Raw genomic sequence first — 24,216 nt, 5'->3', positions numbered from 1 at the left:
AGTAATTTCTTTGGCAGAGGCACTGACAACAGAGGTGATCGGTAAAGGCCTTTTGTCAGAGGTGGTACTTGATAGGCACCTTGAGAAGAATTAAGGGTTCCATGAGTATTCCAGGCATGGGGGACGCTGTATGCCAAGATACAGAGGTGGGTGATGGGATATCACGTATAATAATGGTGTCCAACTCAAAGAGAAACTAATCCCCGTGGACCGCATATTGACTTAGAAAACCACAATTATCTATATCTTATTGTATTTGTATTTATTTTGTTAAACATTTCCCAATTGCATTTTAATCTGGTTTAGCCACAAGGGCCACAAATTTGATACGTCTGATGTACAGTGAATAGCAGTAGGTCAATTTGGCAGGAAGAGAGTACATGTGCCTGGAAAGAAAGATCAGATCCACATTGTGAAGGGTTTTATAGGCAAAAGAGGAGTTTTACAGTTTAGAGGCACTTACTGTGACTTGCGGCCAAATACCGCCACCAGTGGCCAAACACTGCCACCAGTAGAAGAAGGGCAGAATGTCACATCAGAGAGACACATGAGGTCATTAAATGAACTCTGCATGTTTGCAAAGCCAATTCAGCCCACTGCTCTCCTCCTCCGTATTTCTGCAGTGCTTGCCCACAATACATATTGTTTCCAGATGACGTTGTGTTGGTGGCACCAATCCATGGACCATTGCAGGGCTTCCTGAGTGCAATCCACAACTTAGAGCCTAGATGAGCAGCTTCACCCACTTGGGTCTTCTTGCACAGACACTTAGTTGAGTGGTTATGGATCTCAGTAAAGAGGCCTGGCAGTATTCAAGGGTGTCATCCAGAAACAGGAGCATTTGGAGGAAGTCACCGTGGATAGGCAATCAATCCCTCTTCAACTTGAACTCTGTGTCGGATCTCCTCCAAGACTGTGGCAAACACTTTTGGATAGTTTCAGGGGTGAGGAACCTGAGGCCTCGAGGCCACATGTGGCCCCACCCTTGGTTTGAGTTCTTCTCTTTTATACCTCATCTGATATTAATGGTTAAAAGGTCAAACAAGGTCATTTCTGCTGTTCTTTCTCCCAAGGAGTCCTCACGAATTTTGACCCACAGAAGGGAGCCACCTTGTTGGAGGAGAGCTATAAGGCTGCATTTGGTTCTACTGAATCAACTCTCTCTTTGAAGAACTAATAAACAATCAAGACAACAAGATTTTGTATTCTCTACATCTACCAACTGGTCATATGATGGTAAAGATGTGTCTACTGTGCTATATTGCTTGTGACAGTCCTGCCTCATTAAAGATGCTCTCGATACACAAGTAGATTATTGTTATAAATGATTTTATATGGATATGAAAGGAGGGGTATAGGCTTGCTGTATTTAACTTTGTGGATTTTTCATAAGATCCGAAGACCAAAAGTGGTGACAAGGATAATGTGGAAATCAACGTTATTCAGTTCCTCCAGCTAGATGGCAAGTGGTTGGTCATTAGACGATGATCTCACATTTAGGTTACCAGTAGCTAATTTGAACTGTATAGATGGTTTAACCCTGTGTGAGCTTTAGCATTCTCTGCTTGCTTTCCCACCACCCCATCGCTGTTGGTTTCATAGGACTGAGGGCTATTTTTTTTTAAAGGAAGGCAACTAGAACGTGCAGTGCCTCATTTGGATGTATCTGGAGTCTTGGAAGCTTGACTATCCTATGTTCTCCTACAAATGGACCTTGGGAGCTTGTTCTAGCAGGGGAACACAGCTACTTGTACACCCTTGACCAAAGAACGGAACACCTCTAACAGGGAAGGTCGTCCTCTTTGATCAAGTGTGTAGCTTCGGGAGCAACGTACATGGAGTGGTGAGGGAGGAAGGGAATACCCACCTACCCAGCCAGATCAGTCAAATCAACCCTGGTGATCAATGAGGTGACAGATGTCACAGCCAGATGGAACTCTCATCCAGACTGAGGGCTATTTTTAAATTGTCTTTGTTTTATGGGTTGCCACGACAAAAGAATTCATCACCAAGTGGCTGGCCCGAGGACATAGGCTGGTCCTCAGAAGGCAGATGGAAGACTGTTGCTGAGAGGGAGCTGGTACTCCCTTGGACTTCCATACCACAATGGGACGTGAAAACAGGCCTTGGTGGATTCCTATCAAATTCACTATGGTGCTCCCATCTTTCTGGGGGGAGGGAGAAGAGGAATCTATCAATGTTCCTGCTATGTGGCTATACACATACACAAAAGTCTCAAGTCCTTACAAGCAGCAGGCGAGTTGTGAGTTTGCCACTGAACCTCTGCTTCTCCATCTGTAAAATGGGGAGAACATAACTCATCTGACCCATTACCCAGATTTGCTGCTACTCTTATTACCAGCAAGGCCAGTGAGAGGGAAAGTCTGTGCCATAGTCTAGATGTTGACTTTCCTGACTCTGATCAGTCTCCATCTTCAGAGTATTTACTCAATATCTCCATGCGCACTGTGGGGATGTTGTAGCTTGATTTGTAAATAAGCCCTCCCTCTGCCCTGTACCTCCCAGGCTCTCTTCCTTTACAGCCAGCCTCATTTGATTAAAAAAAAAAGACTCAGATGCCTACACAGCCCCTTCCCCAACTCACTTCAGCTCCTCCCGCTCCTTGTGGCAGGTTCCTATGAAGTTCCCAAATTGACAGGAGAAAACGTGATCATGGATCTCCAGTAAGAAAAGCTCGTTAAACTCAAAAGCACAGGGAAACTGCTCCATCAGTTGCCAGATACACTCCAAAAATTGGGTGAAGACAGGGGATACTTCTTTGGGGTCCCCATCCAGGTGAGCACATCTAGCAATTTAAACAAAAGTAAGAGAATATTTAGGTTCAACATCATACCTTGGCACAGGAGAGAAGACTGGACTTCACTACCTATGGTTACTAGTCCACCTAGATGGCGACAGATTAGAAATCCAGCTGAAATAAATAAGAATCACATCAAGCCAACCAAAAAGACAGGGGTCATGTCTCACAATTCCTTTGAGCTCCCTATACCATAGCATACATGGTACATAGTACAGTTATTCCTTCCACATCACAACCTCCCCCATCACAGTTTTGCTATATCGGGGGGTTGGCTTAAGAAATTAAATAGGAATTCGGGGGCAGTTTTGCAGAAGCCACAGACCACACTCAATGGCCAGCAGACGACACGGAGCCCACGACCACATACTTAACCCAAACTTTACAATAAGGTACTGTAAACACCCCATGAAAGAAAAAGAAAAAAAATCAGACTTCTTCTCTGGTATGAAGAGAGGGCCAAAAAATTTTACTCAGATTTTCCAAATCGTGGGGGCACCATGCCTTGACCCCTACGATGTGGAAAGGATAATTGTAGGTACTATGAGGTACATAGTAGGAACCAAATAAATACGTGCTGATTAATTTCTTTGAGAAACAAACAGTGACAACAGAAATTTGCACTCTTTTTTTTTCCTCCAAAAGGAGGCAAAGGTCAATTTATCCTTAAAGAGGAAAGATGCCACATTCAAATTTAAGCTATGGTTGCCCCGGAAATTAGAAGGTTTTTGATAATACAAGTGTTACTTTGCCTAAAATTTTTAACTAGCAGCAAGAAAACCTGACATTAAAGGAAATATGGCTATAAGGGACTAATAGTTCCAAAGGAACAATGTTTTTTTTTTTGTCGTTGCTGTTGTTTTTTCCTTGTTTTTTGGCAAGGCAGTTGGGGTTAAGTGACTTGCCTAGGGTCACACAGCTAGTAAGTGTCAAGTGTCTGGTCTGAGACCAGATTTGAACTCAGGCCCTCCTGAATCCAGGGCCAGTGCTCTATCCATGGTGCCACCCAGCTGCCCCAGAACAACGTTTTAAATGGGTGATTGCCAGAATTGGTTATGATGTAATAATGAGGTTCTTGAGAAACTAGGTCGGTTGGGACAACTTCATGCAGAATGTGGCTGTTTTTATTTCACTATCAACACTACTGAACTTCGCCCCCCTTAAACAACATGCATATGTTTTTACCTTTGTGAAAACTTGTGGCCCATAGAGATCCATTCCCTTTCTATGAGGACCTGATGTTTCATACCAAAAGAGAAAAGAGTTAACATCAGGGAGGTTAAAAAGATGCTTTGACCATGACTTAAATATTCATGTGACTTTCTTACAATGAAGTTCTTATAACTTGAAGCTACTTTACTGATGGAATAAAGTGAATTTCCCAAGCAATAACTAAGTTTTCTAGAATTCATTTAAAGGGCTCAATATACTCCCCATAAATTTCAGATTCCCCAAGAGAAAATATTCTGCATTAAATATAGTATGGATTCTTTTGGCTCTTGTACTATTGTAGGCCAGGCCATTGAAGTTATCACTAAATGCTATTCCAACAAACACATTAAGGTGAACCTTTACAAAACAAAAATCCAAAGCAGTATATCTGTTGAGAGCTTATACCAAGAATTAAATAAATTTTTATAAAGGATTAGATTTAAGTGCCTTTTAAAATAAAAGATGAAGGGAATAAGCATTTATTAAGTATCTATTGTGTTCTGGGCACTACATGAAGCACTTTGCAAAATGTCTCATTTAATCTTCACAATAATCCTGGGAGATTGGTACTACTGTTATCCTCTTTTTCCAGATGAGGAAACTGAGGCAGACAGAGGTGAAGTGACTTGCCCTTGGTCACAAAGCTAATAAGTGTCTGAAGCCTGATCTGAACTCAGGTCTTCCTGATTCTAGGCCCAGCACTTTTGCCACTGAAGCATAAGCAAAGCTTTTCTGTTTTGATTTCAGGTTTTTGGAAATCAATGAAACATTTGTGATTTTCACAGTAAATGCAAGCTCTCTAGTTGTATCTACCTGAAATCCAAAGAGCTGATATCTGAGGCATACCCATCTCAGGGAGCCATATTTCCCACCCCCGCCACTCTTTCCCTAAATCTTCTATTGTTCCCATACCCCTCCAAATACCCCTTTACATGAGGGTGTCTGCACAAAACTGCTATGTAATGGGTAAGGGGCTCAGGATGGAAAACAGAGACCACATTAACTGTGTGTGCCTGATGAAGGAAAAACAATGATAACCAAAAATCTAAAATAAGCATAGGATTTTGAGTTTGAAGGCATCATAGATATAGTCTAGTCCAACCTCCTCATTTTATAAAAAAGGAAACTGAGGCCTCACAAAGGAAAGTAACTTGTCAAGGTAAAGCAGGTCATTAAGTACTTTGAAGGGAGACCAAGTAATAGAGCTCTCCCTTCCACATCTCGACTTTCCCCATCGTAGTTTTGCTACATTGTGGGTTGGCATAAGAAATTAAATGGGAATTTTGGGGGGAGTTTTGTGGATGCCAGAGACAATACATAAAGGCCAGCAGACCACACAGAGCCTATGACCAAATACTTAACCCAAATTATACAATAAGATACCATAAACATCCTATGAAAGGAAAAGAAAAAATTCAGACTTCTCCGCTGGTACAAAGGGAGGGCCAAAAAATTTTATGAGCATTTTCAAGGTATGGATGGGGGTGAGTAGGGTGCCATGTCCTTAACCGCACCCCCCCCCCCGAGATATGGAAGGGATAACTGTACAGCAAATACCCTTGGAGTCAGAAGGATCTGGGTTCAAGTTTGCCTCTGATACACACTTCCTGTGTGGCCATGGGCAAGTCACAACTTCTCAGTGACACAAGCATCACCCTAAACCTTTATGTTACAGGCAAGATGCTAATCTGTATTAGCTGAGGGAATTCCTTTTAACAGATGAAATAGGAGATCTGGATCAAAATAACAACAAAACAAGGCCTTTCAAAGGCCAAAGTATCTCCCCAGGGGTAGCCTGTTTTGGTAAGAGTCAACTTAGATTTCCTCACAAACAGAAGTAGGATTTCTTACCATTAGCCCTTCAAACGTCCGATAAAATGGATCAAGAAGGATGCCAGCCAGAGAGCATACTTGGGCCGTGCGGTCCCAGCCGTCAGAGCAATGGACCAAGACACTAGCTTTCTCCACTTTCACTGCCTGAGGGGAACAAAGGGGAGGGGAAAGGAAGCATAGATAACTTCTACATAGCATACTGATTTCAGCAATAGAAAAAATGAATAGTGCTTATGTGCACTTCATCTGAGCTGACCTATGCAAAGTCAATCAATCAATAAGCACCTACTATGGCCCCAGCAATATGCTAGATGTGTGAGTGTGTGTGAGTGTGTGTGTGTGTGTGATACGAAGTGAAACAGTTCCTGCCTTCAAATAGTTTACATTGTAATAGGAGAGATGATCTGATGATGGCAGATACAAAACACATGCAAGAGTCAACGCAAGATAGCACTGGGGGAAAACCAAGAGAACACTCATGGTGAAGGTGGTACCTGAGCTAATTCTTGGAGGGAATTGAGGGATCGATTCCCAAAGGTCAAGGTGAGGAGGAAGTTTGCTGTTACTGCCGTTGAGTATGTCCAACTTTCCGTGACCCCATTTGGGGTTTTCTTGCCAAAGACACTAGAGTGGTTTGCCATTTCCTTCTCTAGCTCATTTGACAGATGAGGAAACCATTTCCTTCTCTAGCTCATTTGACAGATGAGGAAACTGAGGCAAACAGGGTGACATGACTTGCCCAGGGTCACACAGCTAGTATCTGAGGCCTGATTTGAATTCAGGTCTTCCTGACTCCAGGCCCAATGCTCTATCCACTGCACCACCTAGCTGCCCTAGAGTATGGAGTACTATGTAGAAAACGGGGACAGTTAGTGTAAAATCATAGAAATAAGAGATGTAATGCCTGCCACACGTGAAAAACACCAAGGAAACCAATTTGGCTAGACCATAAAGTGAATGGGAGAGTAACCTGTAATTAGGCTGGAAAGGCTGAGACAAGCCAGAGGTTGAGAAGATCTTTAAAAGCTGAACCAGAAGAGCTCATTTTGGATCCTACAGGTAACAGGGAACCATTGGAGTAAGGAAGTGATGGCCAGACGTGAACCTCAGGAAAATCACTTTGGAGGATGGACTGGAATGAAGAGAGACTTGGGGCAGAGACCAGTCAGAAGGACTCTGTGAGAAGCGATGAGGACTTGAATTAAGGGACTGGCTGTGTGAGTGTAGAAAAAGGGACGTATACAAGAAATGGTACAGAGAGAGAAATAAAATGGAGCAACTGAGCAGGCTGAGGTAGGTAAGAGGAATCTAGGATGACACCCGAGGCTATGAATCTAGGTAGTGCCATTAACAGAAATAGAGAAATGAGGAAGCAGGGGGATTTTTAATGAATGAAAATGCATTTATTAAGCCATGACAAGGACAATACTAAGCACTAAGGATACAAATCTAAAACAAAGATTGTCCTAGCCTTCAAGGAGCTTATATTCTAATAGAGAGACATGGCCAAAAGGGAGTGGTGGCCAGGAGGGAAATGTGGTATTGGGGGGAGGTACTGAATTCTGTTCGAGACATCATGGAGGGTATGGACAGCTAGAGGAGGGGGTGGGTTGGTCACGTAGTTGAGAGATGAAAGCTGGACAGCCTAAGAGCTACATTGGATTCTCCGGATAGATTACTAAAAGAATGTCCTGGCTCTGGAGCTGGAAGAGGCCTTTGAGGTCACATAGATCAATGCATTCATGTTATCTAGTTATTATTTAAATTATAATTTTTTTCAAAGAAGATCCACCTCCTCTCCCTCCCACCTCCGCCCCACTGCCCACCCTCACTGAGAAAGCAAGAAAAACGAAAGCTCTGTTACAAATATGCATAGTCAAACAAAACAGATTCCTTCATTGGCCATGTCCAAAAAGAAATGCCCCGATCTGCGCCCTGAATCCCTCACCTCTCAATCAGGAGGTGGTCAGAAGGTTTCATCATGAGTCCTCGGGAATCATGGGTGGTCCCCGAGTGAAAGTGGCACTGCTGAGTTTTGTCTTTGCAATGCTAGGACCACGTTCTAAAGCTGAGTTCAGACACCAGAAGAAGGAGGATGGTAACCACTACTCCTGGCTACTCAAGGCAGTGAAAAAAAAGACACTCCACTGAGCGTATTTGGTTCTTGACTAAGAATCTGAAACCTCAGCACAAAAAAAAAATAATTCTGCTTTCATGAAAGTGACAGAAAACGTTTACCCCAAACCTTTCTCCTTTCTTTCCGCTAAAGGAAGAATGGTAGGGAGATAGGGAGAAATACAAAAAACTCACCTGTCTATAATGCTTTACAATTTACCATGATTATACCCTGTAGTACTACTTGCTGTTTGCCCTTTGTTCTCGAAGATGACCATGACATCAGGAAGGTGATGCCACATGCAAGTGAATTGGATTTAAGAGTAAGGGAAGGCTGTGCAAGGTCACCAGCCTCACTTTCTCCTCCAGAGCCATCTGAGTCCAGTGGTCAGATATGGATCAGGACAACTGGATATGGCCCAGGATGCAATGGGAGACCTTGGCCTTTTCAAGCTAAGGGCTTTAACATGTCTCAGTTTGACTGAGGCAAGCAGGATTCCAACTGTATGGAACCTCAGAGAGACGAAGTGACTTGCAAAAGCCAGGCTTCCCTAATCAGTCAGCAGCAGAAGAAATGAGTACAGAAATGTATTGAGAATTACCTTTGCAAGGAAGATTCCAGCATCCATAATAGTTTTAATATGTTTCAACCACCCTGAGTTCTCCAGGCCAGCAAGAAAGTCACTCATTGATGGAACTTTCATTTCACAGACTTAAGAAAGAAAAAAAAAACCAAAGACTGAAATGAAGTATTTCCTACACCTCTTCCACCCCATTCCCCCAAGAATGAGACAAAGAACACAGGATATGGAGTCATAAGGTCTGGGTTCAACGTCTGCCTTTGCTACTTACTAGTTGTGTGACTTCCTGTCTCTGGGTCTTGGTTCTTTGTGAAATGAGGAATCTGGATCTTCCCTTTGAGCTCTGACATATTAGATAAACTACTTTACAAACTGGGAGCAGCTAAGGAATCACAGAGTGTCTTTAAATGACTGGCACAATGTAGACTACCCATGCAATCAGATCCATAACAGTGCTGGTTAAGCAAGAATCTGGATCTCCAGTTTCTCAGCTAACCAAAGGGAAATACTCAAGTTAATCGTGCCTGGTTAGAGAAAAACATATTTGACTCCAGATAAAGCACTGGGGGATGCCAAAAAGTGGTATGGTAAAGGATCAAGATGTCCTTTAAAAATGTCTCTCCATTCACACCTGAGAGAGCTTCTGCTTACCATGGGACCTGGAGGGAGGGTATCAACAGCTCTGAAAATAAGTTACTTTTGATGCCTTTTCACTGTCCAGCAGGAGACGCGAAAGTGCCTTAAATCCTACTTGCTTCATGGAATTAGAAGATTTAGAAGGTGACTTTGAGATCACTTAATCTAACCCCCTCATCTAACAGAGAAGTAAACAGGCCCATGGAAGGGAAATGACTTCCCAAGGTCACCGAAGTAGTAAGTGGTAAAGCCAGGATTCAAATTCACATTCTTTAAAACAATGTTCTTTTTTTCTACTCTGCTGCTCTAAAGTCTATTACAGTATAAAAAAAAATCAGAGGAAAGATGAATAGAAGATATGACACACCCAAGGACAAGTTTTGATCACCTTGTCCTAGACGTGGCATACCACAACTGAGAATCCTTGGAAGTCTGGAGGAAATTCCCTAACACAAGGGTTCCATAGGACCCCAAGTTCCTTTTCTTCATATATTTTATGAATCTGTCCCTGCCACTCTCCATTCCTACCCCCATCTCCTCAACAATGAGCAAAATAAAATGCCTTCAATACGAATTGTCCAGCAAAACCAATTCCCACATTAGCCAAGTCTCAAAATGTATGCCTCTTGTTGTGTTTTAAGTTTATCACCTCTGGGTTTTTTTTTGGAGGCTGCTAGAGGAGAGGGTAACTTAAGGGGAGCTTCTTTCTTTTTTTTTAAGGCATTTGGGGTTAAGTGACTTGCCCAGAGTCACACAGCTAGTAAGTGTTATGTGTCTGAGGCTGGATTTGAACTCAGGTCTTCCTGACTCCAGGGCTGGTGCTCTATCCATCGTGCCACCTAACTGCCCCAGTTCATCACCTTTGACATGAGGTGAGTGGCATTGTATCGTTCAGAGTTCTAAAGCTTTCAAAAGTTGTTTTTCTCTATAATGTTATTATCACTATTCTCCTAATTCTGCTCACTTCAATCTGTATCAATTCATGGATGTCTTCTCAGTTTTCTCTGAAACTGTTTCATTTTTTATGGCCCAATAAAATTCCATTGCATTAATGTGCTATTTATTTAACTTAATTTATTTAACTATTCTCCAATAGGATACTCTCTTAGTTTCTAATTTTGGTTACTATGAAAAGAGCTGCTATAAATATTCTCATACGTACATATTCTTTTCCATTTTCTTTGATTGTGTTGGGTACAGGGCTAGTAGCAGTGTAGCTGGGTCAAAGGGCATGAACAGTTTGGCAACTTTCTGGGCATAATTCCAAACTGCTTTCCAGAATGCCTGGACCTATTCACAGTTCCATCAGCAGTGCACCTGTTTTCCCATAGCTCCCTTAACATTTGTCATTTGCCTTTTTTGGCATTTTTCCTCATCTGCTAAATGTGACGCAGAATCTTTGAGCTGCCAGTGTTTTTTCACATGCTTGTTGATAGCTTGGATTTCTTCCTTTGCAAATTGCCTGCTCATATCTGTATCGAGGGATGGTTAAGTCTTATGAATTTGAATCAGTTCCTTATATATCTTGGATGAGACCTTTATCAGAGAAACTAGCTACAAAGACTTTCCCCCAGCTGTTTCCCTTCTAATTTTTACTACGTTGGACTTATTTGTGCAAAATCTTTTAAATTTTCACATAAACAAAATTTTCCATTTTATCTCCTGTGGCCTTTTCTATCACTTGTTTAGTATTCCCCTATGCATAGTGTGGAAGAAATTCTCTAAGACCAGAATTCTAAAGGATCCCAATCTCCTTTGTCCATCTTTCCCAAAAGATTCTATGGTGATGGCAGGTGACCAAGATTATATGCTCAAGGCTTTGTTCTTACCCAGCAGAGCAGTAAAAGCAAAAAGTGCAGAGGAAACTTTGGAGCATTCACCGCTAACAATGATGCTAAACTAAAAAGTATGCCATATTTCTTCTGGCAGAGGACTACGCTACCACTCCTGTAGTTAAGTGCTCTATTGATTTCCCCAACACAGATGCTCAGTTGTTCTCAACTATGGTGTGAAATCAATGGAACTGTTGAATAAGAGAGTTGGAAGAGAGCTCATAAAGCAGTCTATCCAATCCTTATGTGATGCATGAAGCATGAATCTCTTTAGTGACTTGGGATTGTAAGACTCAGAGCTAGAAGAGCCCTTTGATTTTTTAAAATTTTATTTTTTTCAATCAACAAGCATTTCTTTTCTCTACTTCCCACTTCCTCCCTCCCAACTGAAAAAGAAAGAAAAAGAAAATCCTTACAAGGAATATTCATGGTCCAGCAAACAAAATTCCCTTATAGTAGAGGAACCCTTTGCAATCATCACTAGGGGTGGGAAACCTGCAGACTTGAGGCTACACGTGGCCCTCTAGGTCTTCAGGTGCTGCCTTCTCACTGAATCCAAGTTTAATAGAACAAGTCCTTTTCTTAAGGGGATTTGTTCTGTGAAGTTTGGATTCAGTCAACCTCGAGGCCGCAGGTGCCCCACCTCTGATTCTAGTTCAACTATAGTTATCCCTTCCACATTGCGACGTTCCCCATCATGGTTTCAATATATCGTGGATCGGCATAAGAAATTAAATGGGAATTTTGGGGGAGTTTTGAGGAAGCTGTAGATGACACTCGAAGGCCCGCAGACAACACAGAAAAAGTTTAGAAACTCAGACGTGCATAAAATATATGTATAATATTGTATAATATCAACATATTTTAATACTGTAATAATTCAAACTCCTTCTTTGGTACAAAGGGACTACCAAAAAAATTTTATGTGGATTTTCCAGATCACAGAGACGCGTGCCCTTAACCCCCTCAATGTGGACGGGATAACTATTTTATTTCAGAGAGCTTAAGCAGCTGGGCATCAAAAGTCAACATTCTCTCTACTCAATCATGTGGGCCATCATCCAGATTCCCCTTAAACGTGTCCAGACATGGACAAGCCTACTGAAGCACCTCATCTCATTTCTAGATGGTTCTATTATTATTATTGATTTTACTCATGAATATACTAAGCTGAAATCTGCTCCTACCAGGCACCTTATATCCTAAACTAAACTGGCCACATTTCAAGACCATATTGGCCAATAACAGTACATTCCAATTAAAATGCCACAGTGGCAACTGATTCTCTTCCTCTGGTTACATCTCTGGCTCCATCTTCAAAGCTCATGATCTTTGTGTACACATTAAGAGGTATACTGTGGCAAATTCTCCCCGCTTCCCTCTCTTCCTCCCCCTCTCCCCCCAATTAAGACCAAGCCTTCATACCTTCCAGGAGTTTCTGCAGGCTGCCCCGCATCACATGGATGTTTTCAATACCAATGAACCTGAATCGAATGTTGGCATAATTATCCTCGTTTTCATACCCCTTGCCAGCTGCTCGGTTAGCGATGGCATTCAGCTGCAAATCAAGGACATGGTAGGGCAGGCATCAATAGGCTGGGTGAGGGAAGGACAAAGCTTGTTCATCTTGGGGCTTCAACGATGTTATTCTTTAGTTTCTACATCATTTGAACCCTGCTTATAAAAGGGAAAAAAAACTAGGGCCTAAATTAGGGGCTAGGGTAGAGTTTCACAGGTTCTTAAATCTGGTACTTGAGAAAATGGCAATATACTTTCATCAATATGTTATGATCTCTAACTGTGTCATCATGCATCATGGTGGCAGGGCAGATGCTAAGTCCTTCCTGCTTTATCAGATTGGCAAGTACACTGGGCATGGTTCATATTAATAAGAAATACACAAAACACCTCAGGCATAACTTATATACATTACTCTGGGCAGAAGGAAAACAAACACGGTCTTAGAAGGCAATACATCAGCTCAAAGAGAGACTGCGGCTAATTGCAATCTGTTATCATAGACACACGGGGTAATTAAAGAGCTGTTAAATGAATAACAAACAGAATACAACACTGGGGAAGGAAAAGTCATGGCCACTGGGTAGCAAGTGAACTTGTTAGGACACATATTACTATAAATCAGAGGTTCTTAACCTTATTTGTGTCTGGATCTTTTTGGCAGTCTGGTGAAAGCTATGGGCCTCTTTTTCAGAAAAATATTTTTAAATAATTGAAGGAGATGCTAAATTCATTTAGAGGAGAGGGTGAGGGAAAACAAAGATGCCATTTTCTTCCCATCCAAGTTCATGGATCCCTTGAAATTTATCCATTGATCCCATGGTGGGAGGGGGGGCGGGGGAGTGTGGACTTCAGTTAAGAATCCTTTCTACAAATAAAACAATAATTACAGGAGATATCCTCTACCTCAGCGGTCCTGGGCAATACTAGAGTTGGGGTTCTTACCCTGGGGTCCATTAACTTGAGTTTTTTAAAATACTGTGATAACTACATTTCAATATATCCAGTTTCCTTTGTAATCCTAAGGATTTTCTTTTATGCACTTGAAAATATTATTCTTAAAATGGGGCTATGGACTTCATCAGACTTCCAAAGGGGGCCAAGATGCAACAAAAAATTAAGAATACCTGTACCAGAGAAAACAGCTGCTGTAGAAATCTGGCTACAGTTTCTGACTATGTCTAAGTAGTGGACAGAGTACTGGATTCTAAAGGCAGCACAACCTAGGACTGTTTGCCACATCAGACACAGTTGTGATCAGAAGGCAAATCACTTGATCATTCTGAGCTTCAGTTTGCTCATCTGCAAAATGGGGATAATATTGCCTGTAATATTCACAAGGCTGTTATGAAGATCAAACAAGTTAACATCTGAAAAGGTCTTCGTAAACTTTAGAGCACTATATGTCAGTTATTATTACAGTGCGTAGTACTGTAATATAATAAATATAATATAATATAATAGGCCTTAAAGACTGTTTAATTGGAAGTCACTACTCCTTATTTCTTTCTTGGTAACAATAATAATAATAGCTAACATTTATATAGTGGTTACTTTGTGTCAGTCACTGGGCTAAGTGCGTTAAAATTATCACCTCATATGATTCTCACAATAGCCCTGGGAAGTAGATGCTACTATTATCTCCATTTTACAGATGAGGAAATTGAGGCAGACAGAGGTAAAGTGAATTGCCCAAGGTCATACAGTTAGTAAGTGACTGAGGCTGGATTTGAACTCCGGTCTTCCTGACTCCAGGCCTGGCACTCGGAGCATTGTGCCACTCAGCGGCCCCTACTGCTCTTACTACATGACAGTGTGTGTTATCGCTCTCTGTTTGGGAGATTTCCTTCCTATTAGAATGTAAGCTCCTTGATAGCAGGAATCCTATCTTAGCCAAACTTGGTATGTACTCTAGCACAGTGCTCTGCAGACAGTAGGTGCTTAATGAATATCTGCTACGTGAATGGATGAATGAATGAATAAGATAGCCGGGGCATCCAGACAGTGACGAGACACACCTAGCGCTGAGTTGAGAATTTCAATGAATCCCTTCGAAAGGTACCTTTGGCCTTGTGTCTACCACATAGATGAATGGGCTGGCTGGGTTGGCTTGGCTAATGGCCTGTAACATCTGTTCATCCTCCAGGCAGCGGGACCCAAATCCGGAGAGGGGCTGGCTACAGCGGCATATGGCAGCCTGCAACCAGCAAAGGCCACAGGTCAGAAAGGCTCCCCCACCTCAGTAAGCGGCAGTTCTGCAGGGAAAAGACTAAATGGTTCAAGTTTCATCATCTGTGAAAGGATGCGCCAACGCTAGGAAGATGACCTGACATTTCTATATGGTTTGCCGAAGTGCCTTACATACATTACGACATTTGATGATCTCTGTTTTAGAGAAAAGGAAACAGAGGCTCACACGACCAGCGTTTTCTTCACGGGTCAATTCAACAAACATTTATCAGTTGGGTACTAGAGAAAAGGCCCTGTGCTCAGAACTTTAGGAAGGTAAAAAGTGACAATATCTACCATCAAGGAGGGTAAGACCATAAGATCAGTCAATCAACCAACACTTATTTACAACTGGCAATCAACTGGGGAAACGGGCCATATACACCATACATGGCAGAATGCATTTCTTTTTCATTTAATCTTTGTCTTCTCAGTGCCTTGCACATAGTAGGCACTTCATAAATGCCTGTTGGATAGGATGGGGGCAAATCTAGATTTGGTTCTAGAGAACCAAAGGCAGTGCTCTAGGAAAATAGAAAGATGAGAGAATCAGGGAAAACTTCATGAATTAATTGTGCCCGGAGCAGGGCTTTGAAGAGAGAGGACTATTTCAACAAGTCGGGGGAGACAGAGCCAAGATGGTTGAGTGGAGGAAGCACTACATTTAAGCTCTCCCCAACACTCTCCTCCAAATAACTTTAAAAGAATGCCTCAAATCAAATTTTGGAGCAGCAAAGCTAACAAAAGGTTGGGGTGAGACATTTTTCTAGCCCAAGAGGACTTAGGAGGCGAGGAGAGTTCTGTGACACTGAGGTTGGGGTTGGCCCAGAGTACACATGGGAGCAACACCAGTTGGCCTTAGAGGTGGCTAAGGCTGTCACAGCAGTAGCAGGTTTGGGAGTGCTCAGCCCAGAGACTGTAAGGGAATTGAAGAGCTGGTCAGAAAGAGATTGCAGGGGACCCCTGTGCTAGGCTAGCAACTCCACTGCACACAGTGAGTTCTGAGATGTAGCTCCAGGGCAGAGAAGAGCTCTCGCAGCTGCAAGGCATCAGGGGCTCTTTCTGAGTAAGGATCAAAGTGCAGACCAGGAGAGTAGTGACCACGCCTTACCTAGGATCACAACACTTTGGAAACACCAAAAAAACTTATAGATCCCCAGTACTAGCTGGGGAAACATAGTGCCAAAAAGCCTGAAGCCTGGAACAGTGCCCTACCCTCTCACTCTGCGAACAGAGCCCAACTTAAACACAAAGTTCAAAGGAAAAAAAAGGCTGGAAATATGAGCAAACAACAACAACAACAAAACTATAAAAATCTACTATGGTGACAGGGAAGATCAAAACAGAAACTCAGAAGAAGCCAACGATGTGAAAAGCCTCAAAGAAAATGTAGATTAGACACTAGCCCAATTAAAAACTCCTGAAAGAGCTAAAAAAAAAAAAAAGCAAAAGAATGATTTTAAAAATCTAATAAGAGTAGTAGAGGAATTTTTTTTTTGGCGAGGCAATTGGGGTTAAGTGACTTGCCCAGGGTCACATAGCTAGGAAGTGTCAAGTGTCTGAGGTCAGATTTGAACTCAGGTCCTCCTGACTCCAAGGCTGGTGCTCTATCCACTGCACTACCTAGCTGCCCCAGTAGAGGAAAATTGAGAAAAAAATTAGAGTGATAAAAGAAATTATGAAAAGAGAATTAACTGTTAACTGAACAGAGGCATAAAAAGTACTGAAGAAAATCATACCTTATAAAACAAAATTGGCTAAGCAAAAAAAAAAGAGGTAGAAAATCTCACTGAAGAAAATGATTACTTAAAAATTAGAATTGGGCAAGTGGAAGCTAATGCCTCCATGAGACATCAAAAAACAATAAAATAAAGTCAAAAGAATGAAAAAAATAGAAGGAAATGTGAAGTATCTCATCAGAAAAACAACTGACCTGGAAAATAGATCAAGGAGAGAGAATTTAAGAATTACTGTACTACCTGAAAGCCATGATTTTAAAAAAAGAGCCTAAACATCATATTTCAAGAAATTATCAAGGAAAACTGCCCAACATCTTAGAACCAGAGGGCAAAATAGAAATGGAAAGAATCTACTGACCACTTCCTGAAAAGAGATCCTAAAATGAAAATTCCCAGAAATATTATAGTATAATTCCAGAGCTTCCAAGTCAAGGAGAAAATATGACAAGAAGCCAGAAAGAAACCACTCAAATACTACAGAGCCAAAGTCAGGATCACACAATATTTTAGCAGCTACCATGTTAAAAGAATGGAGGGTTTGGGATATGATATTCTGGAAGGCAAAGGAGCTAGAATTAAAACTAAGAACAACCTGCCCAGCAAAACAGAATAATCCCTCAAGGGGAAAAAATGGTCATTTACTGAAATAGAGGACATTCGGGCATTCCTGAAGAAAAGACCAGAGCTGAATAGAAAATTTGGCATTTAAGCATAAGACTCAAGTGAAGCACAAAAATTTAATCATGAAAGAGAAATTATAAGGGACTCAATAAGGTTAAACTGTTTATATTCCTATATGAAAAGATGATACTTGTAACTTAAGAATTTTCTCATTATTAGGGCAGTTAGAAGGAACCTACATAGACAGAGGGCACAATGATTACATTGTAATGATCCAAAAAAATGGAGGGGTGAGAAAGAGAGCTGCACTGGAGGAACAGAATTTTAGAAAAGTTAGATATGATAGACCTCTGGAGAAAACTGAATGATAATAGAAAGGAGTATACTTTTTTCTCAGCTGTACCTCTCACCTTCACAAAAACTGACCATGTATCAGGGCCTCACAAAGAAATGAAGAAAGGTAGAAATATTAAATGTACCCGTTGTGGATCATAATGCAATAAAAATTACATTCCATGAGTAGCTTTAGAAGCACAGATTAAAAATTAATTGGAAATTAAATTATCTAATCCTGACGAATGAGTAGGTCAAAGAACAAATGAAATAAACAATCAATAATTTCATTAAGGACAATGACAACAATAAGACAAGATAACAAAATTTGGGGGATGCAGCTAAAGCAGTATTTACAGAAAATTTATAAGCAGATCAATAAATGGGGCATGTAACTAAAAAATGTTAAAAATCCCCAATTAAACACCAAAATAAAAATCGTGAAAAATCAAAGGAGAGATTAATAAAATTGACAGTAAAAAACTCATTAAACTAATAAATGAAACTAGGAGCTGGTTAATTTGATTTTTAACAAAAGAGAGAAGAAAACCAAATTGTCAGCATCAAAAATGAAATGGGTAAATACACTACCAATGAAGATGAAATTAAATTAATTATTAGAAGCTATTTGCCCAATTATATGCCAATAAAACCTGCAATCTAAGTAAAATGGGTGAATATTTACAAAAAGACAAATTGCCCAGATTAACAGAAGAAAAAGTAGAATATGTAAATAGTTCTATCTTAGAAAAAGAAATTGAACAAGCCATAAATGAGCTCCCTAAAGGAAAAAACCCTAATACCAGGTGATTTAGGAATGAATTCTACCAAACATTTACAAAATAATTAATTCCAATACTATATAAACTATTTGGGAAAATAGGCGGAGTCCTATCAAATTTCTTACAGGATATAATTACAAATTTTGATGCTGAAAGCAGGGAGAGGAAAAACAGAGAAAGAAAACTATCGACCAACTTCCCTAATGAATATCGATGTAAAAATTGTAAATAAAATACTGGCAAGGAGACTACAACAATATATCACAAACATACATTGTGACCTGGTGAGATTTACGCCAGAAATTCAGGGCCAGTTCAATATTAGGAAAACTCTAAGTAGAATTGACCATATCAATAACAAAACCAACAAAAATCATATGATTATCTCAACAGTTGCAGGGTTTTTTTGTTTTTGTTTTTGTTTTTTGTTTTTTTTTGTTTGTTTTGTTTTTTTTTTACAAAATACAACATTAATTCCTATTTAAAACAGGAGAGATCATAGGAATAAATAGAACCTTTCTTAAAATGATAAGTAGTATTTATCTAAGCAATATTTGTAATAGAAATACACTAGAAGGCTTCCCAATAAAACACCACTTTCCAGGAGAGCAGGCTCATAAGTTGAGTGCATTCCCAACGACAACCCTACAAATCACACCCAAAAAGCCAGGGGAACAGAAATCTATGATGTCCATGTTATAGCTAGAAACCCTCGAACTCTGGAAGGATACTACAGAACATAAAACTACAAGAATATCGTACACAGCAACAGTAATGTTGTAAGGATGATCAACCTTGAAAGCCCTCGTTACAAGACAGTGATCCAAGACAACTCCAAAGGACCAGGATGAAAAATGCTATTCACTTGGAGGTAAAAGCAACATGTCTTGGTTAATTGATTGGCTATGGATGGAGAGAGAAGAGTCAAAGGTAATACAGAGATGCCAAGTCTGAAGGTGATGGAGGCAGCAATAGAAACAGGAAGTCTGGAAGGAGGAGCAGGTTTTGAGAGAAAAGACAATAATCTTAGGTTTTATACAAAGCTGAATTTAAGGACTAAAAGGACTATTCAGCAGGCAAATGGTGCAAGTCACTTAACCCATCTGGGTCTCGGTTTCCTCACCTATAAAATGAGAAAATCTTAGACAAGATGATCTCTAAGGTCATTTTCAATGCTACATCTTATGTAAAGTTCATAGGATCAAAGGACTCTGAGCTGAGACATTAGAGATGACCTCATCCAAGCCCCTCATTTTGCAGATGGCAAAACTGAATCCCAGAGATTAAGTAATTGCCCAAAGTCACACAAATACTGCAGAGGCAAGATTTGAACCCAGGTTCTCTGACTACTGATCTAATGCCACTTCTACTATATTACGCTGCAATTTGGAAATGGAGAACTAGAGGTCAGGGGAGGGATAGAGCTGAAGACAGAAATTTAGGAATTAACTGCATATCTGTGACAGTTTGAGCAATGGGAGTGAATGAGATGACCAAGGATGCTCATTTCATCTCTTAATTTGAGCGTTCTGCCCCCCTCCCCCCAAGCTAAAGTCAGTAAAGAAGAAAGAAAATAATTTAGAAGTCACAGTACGTGAAGACAGTATGTACAACTTACATTGTTCTCTTTGTAGAAGTAGGAAAGCACAGGAATACGTCCTCGACTTCGGAACTTGGCACAACCCATGACTATTGCCTTGCTAGCCGCTTTTGGAATGACTATTTCAGGAGGGTATGTGCTGCAAACCTAAAAGTAAGAATTGCAAACATCAACTTAATTCTTATAATATTTATTTGGTAGTAGCAGGCCTAGCAGCGATTATCCATAGGATTATTGGATTTAGACATGGAAAGAACTCTAGAGACCATATAGTCTATTTCCCTCAAGTTAGGGAAATCGAGGCCCACAGAGGGGAAAGAACTTGTCCAATGTCACACTGGTTATAAAGTTTTTTTTTCAAATAGTGCTATTAATTTCCAGAAATGAGACATAGTGAGACTATATACAGCAATAAAATAAACCCTCGGAACGGCCAGAATTTGAGCCAGAGGAACACACATACACTCACACATACAAATAGCTGAAATCCACACACAAGGAAGCCTACTGAAGTAAACAAAGTCCACTAGAAACATGAGATGAAACAAGCAGATTCATGCTCAAGTGTGCAAACCCTTTGACCCCAGCTCTACCATTACTAGGCCTATGCCCCAAAGAAAGAGGAAAAGGACTCATGAATACGCAAATATTTCAAGTGGCTCTTTCACAATTACCTCATAGTTTTTGTTTGCATCTGTTATTTGCCAGTAGTCATTTGGGACTCCCATACGTTTGTAGTCTGATTTTAAGTCGATCATTTTCCATCCCATTTCTCTGTCATCTTTCGAAGATTTGGGGTTATAAGAAAATGCATAAAGTTCTTCTGGTCTCACTGGGGAGAAGAAACAGGAATGAAAATGATGCAGTTATCAGGGAGACTTAAGGGAAGCCATCCATAAAACAAGTAAAGACTTAGTTCTCTAGGAGTTAGTGTTGAAAGTGGGCCTTAGAGACCATCTAATCCAACCTCCTGATTTTACAAAAGAAGAAACCAAGGCCCATAAAGGTTAAGTCACTTTCCCAATGTCACACAGGTAGGGATCACAGAATCATAGATTTAGGACTAGAAGGGACCTCAGAGATCACTTTTACTATTTTACAGATGAGGAAAATGAGGTCAGAGACAAGTGATTTGCCTAAGGTCACACAAGCTAGCAAGCAACACAACTGGGATTCACATTGGCTAATAGGACAGAAAAGGTAAATGGTAAATGTTGGAGATGTGGGGAAAATGAGACATTAATGCACTGTTGGTGGAGTGTGAACTGATCTGACCATTCTGTAGAGCAATTTGGAACTATGCCCAAAGGGCTATAAAAACCTTGCATACCCTTTGGCCTAGCAATACCACTACTAGGTCTGTATCCCAAAAGAGATAAAAAAAAACAAAAAAAGAAAATGATCTATATGTACAAAAATATTTCTAGCAGCTCTTTTCTGGGGGCAAAGAATTAGAAAGTGAGGGGATGCCCATAAATTGGGGAATGGCTGAACAAGATGTGGCATGTGATTACGATGGAGTACTATTGTACTATAAGAAATGATGAGCGGGATGCTCTCGGAAAAACCTGAAAGATTTGCATGAACTGATGCAAAGTGAAATAGACTGTGTACAAAGTAACTGCAATATTGTAAAATGATCAGCTCTGAATGGCTTAGCTATTCTCAGCAATATGACGATCCAAGACAACTCTGAAGGATTTAGGATGAAAAATGCCACCCATCCCCAGAGAAAGAACTGATGATGTCTGAGTACAGATTGAAGCATACTTTAAAAAAAAAAAAGAACTGGGATTTTCACCCAACGCATCTGAATTCAAATCCTGGTCTTCTTCCACTAATCCCAGAATCTTGGAGTTGTAAGGTTCCTCTCAAGCCATCTAATCCAAATGGTTTGTGCTCAGATACCCCTCTCCTCAGTATCCCTGACTATGTGAAGGAAGGGGAAACCACCACACATTCCAAGGCAGCTCACTCAGCTTGCTGGAAAGTTTGTCATTAAGCCAAAGTATGCCTCTGTGTAATTTTTATAAACTGGTTCTATTTCTACATTTTGGATCCAAGCACAACAAAATTATTTCCTTTCTTCCATTCAAAATACTTGGAAAATAACTAGCATATTCCCTCTACATCGTCTTTTCTCCAGGCTAAGCACCCTCAGGTTCTTCAAACAGCTATCATATGGAATGATGTCTACTTCCATTACTATCTGGGTACCTTCCAGTCTGTCAAAGTCCTTCCTACAACGTGGGAAAGTAGAACCGAACACAACACTCAGCATAGCCTGACAGGGGCAAAATACAATGGAACAATCACCTCCCTTCCTCTAGAATAGGGGTGGGGAACCTGTGGCATTGAGGCCACATGTGGCTCTCTAGGTCCTCAAGTGCGGCCCTTTGACTGAATCTAAACTTCACAGAACAAATCCCCTCTAGGTCCTCAAGTGTGGCCTTTTGACAGAATCTAAACTTCACAGAACAAATCCCCTCTAGGTCCTCAAGGGCGGCCCTTTGACTGAATCCAAACTTCACAGTGAAGTCTGTCATCTCGTTGTCATATATTCAGATCTTTTCCCATCCAAGTCACTGACGAAAATGCTGAACAGCAAAGGGCCAGGAACAAATCTTTGGGGCATTCCACTAGTCACCTCCCTCCAAGCTGACACTGACCACTACTTTTTGGGTCAGGTCATTCAACCAATTCCAAATGCTCCCAGCTGTACTGTCATCTAACCCACAACCTATATCTCTCCATCTTTTCAGTGAGGGTAGAAGCCAACTTTGTCAAATGCTTTGCTGAAACCTGGTATAAGACATTTACAGCCTTCTCCAATTTAATCTAATAAACCCATCAAAAAAGGAGATGAGGTTAATTTGGCCTAACCACTACACCAAGATGCTGCTTCCTAGTCATTTTTGGTATACCCATTTTGGTATACCCTAGGAAAAAAAATATTCTACATCCAATTTGCCTTTTTGGGTACAGAGACAACATTTCAATGTTACAATGGACTTTCATTTTTTAAACTGTTAGGTTTCTTGTGAAGAGGCAGCATGGTCATAATGGACAGAGCACCAATGGTCTTAAGAGTCAGAAAGAGTTGGGTCCAACTTCTGCCTCTGTGACTATGGGGAAGGCACTTAACCATTTGATGTCTTTGGCAACTCTCCAAGACTAGAAATTGCTGACATACCATGGGAGAAGGCATTTCCTTATCAGGAACTGAAATCACAGGTGGAGCATCAATAAAAACAAATACCAAATTTTCAGAGAACCAAAGTCACCCAGATAAACCAGGAAGATAAACATGTTTTTAGGTTACAGCTAGTTGCAGACCGACATCAGTGGAGGGAGTCTCCATTTCAGGAGTGCCCCTATACTCCTAAAGTCATAGATCTGGACCCCAAAAATGTTACTGGTAACACCCAAACTTGGAAGAAGCAATCAGCCTGCATTTCTGTACAAGAGAGCACCTTCATCTTCTGATACAGGCTTCATAAACCATGGGGAAACTCTTTTGGCATATAAAGAAAGCCCAATATTTTAGTGAGGTTCATAGAAATGCAATTACCAGTTGGCCACAATTTCTATGCCCAACTCCTCATCCCCAAGCTTTTCTATTATTCACAAAACATCACAAAGCCTAACTACCTGGCTGGGAGAGCTTAAGCAGTGAGGCATGTACTTCATGACATTCCCATTCAGACCCAAAGACAAAGTGTGCTGTCCGAAAGTTTTTGCAATGTAAGAGCAGAGGATGCCCCATGGAGGTAAGGGCTGACTTCTCCACAGCAGCAATGTGGTGGTGCAGAATCTGCAAAAGAAGAAAGATGAATCAGTCTTTAAGTAGCAATTTTCTCTAATGGTGAAGTTAAATTGCCCAACACCAACTCTCAGAACAGTGATTCTCAGATATTGGCAATGGCCTAAATGTCCAGAAGTACCCTTTTAAAAAAAAGGAAAGCATTGTACTTCCACGTAGGTAGGTGAGCAAGGAAAGATGTCATTCTGACGATAGGTCTTCATCTTAGGACAAGTTGTAATGAATTAGAGGGACTACCTTAGCATATTAAAAAAGACAAATAAATACAATAAAAAGGACCTCTGGCAGGCCATTGTGAGTATCACCATAGGCCACGATGAGTCCACAATCTGACTTCTTGGTCAGAAAGCTACTGGGGCACAAGAGGTGGAAAAAACAACGGACTCAGAATAAGACAACCTGAGACTAAGTCCAGACTGCACCAACTTAGGATCCCTAGCTTTAGAACTGAAAGGTTCCTTTAGAGATCATTTCCTCTAACTTCCTCAGTTTTCAGATGAGGAAATTTGTTAGTTATATGACCATGGCAGTAGAAAGAGCACTG

General features: G+C 40.8%; 1 protein-coding gene across 4 annotated transcripts in view; it reads right to left on the bottom strand.

Moving 5' to 3' along the window:
* LOC114053778 (myotubularin-related protein 8-like) overlaps positions 1-24,216 on the bottom strand; it is a 46,327-nt gene that overhangs the window by 11,919 nt on the left and 10,192 nt on the right. For 3 of the 4 annotated variants that reach the window (XM_027876934.1, XM_027876936.1, XM_027876916.1), the window contains 9 exons: positions 23,501-23,663; positions 20,524-20,681; positions 19,868-19,996; positions 14,608-14,742; positions 12,453-12,585; positions 8,581-8,690; positions 5,882-6,007; positions 4,004-4,053; positions 2,606-2,806 (listed from right to left, as the gene is read on the bottom strand). In XM_027876934.1, the coding sequence (XP_027732735.1) occupies positions 2,606-2,806; positions 4,004-4,053; positions 5,882-6,007; positions 8,581-8,690; positions 12,453-12,585; positions 14,608-14,742; positions 19,868-19,996; positions 20,524-20,681; positions 23,501-23,615 (1,157 nt within the window). In that variant the 5' untranslated portion in view covers positions 23,616-23,663. The remainder of the gene's footprint in view (positions 1-2,605; positions 2,807-4,003; positions 4,054-5,881; positions 6,008-8,580; positions 8,691-12,452; positions 12,586-14,607; positions 14,743-19,867; positions 19,997-20,523; positions 20,682-23,500; positions 23,664-24,216) is intronic. The other variant, XM_027876926.1, reaches the window with a different exon arrangement.

Source organism: Vombatus ursinus, unplaced genomic scaffold, assembly GCF_900497805.2.
Source record: "Vombatus ursinus unplaced genomic scaffold, bare-nosed wombat genome assembly UNPS02004180.1, whole genome shotgun sequence".
NCBI lineage: Eukaryota > Metazoa > Chordata > Mammalia > Diprotodontia > Vombatidae > Vombatus > Vombatus ursinus.
The sequence above is the reverse complement of the archived record's forward strand: the minus strand, read 5'-3'. Positions and strand labels throughout refer to the sequence as shown.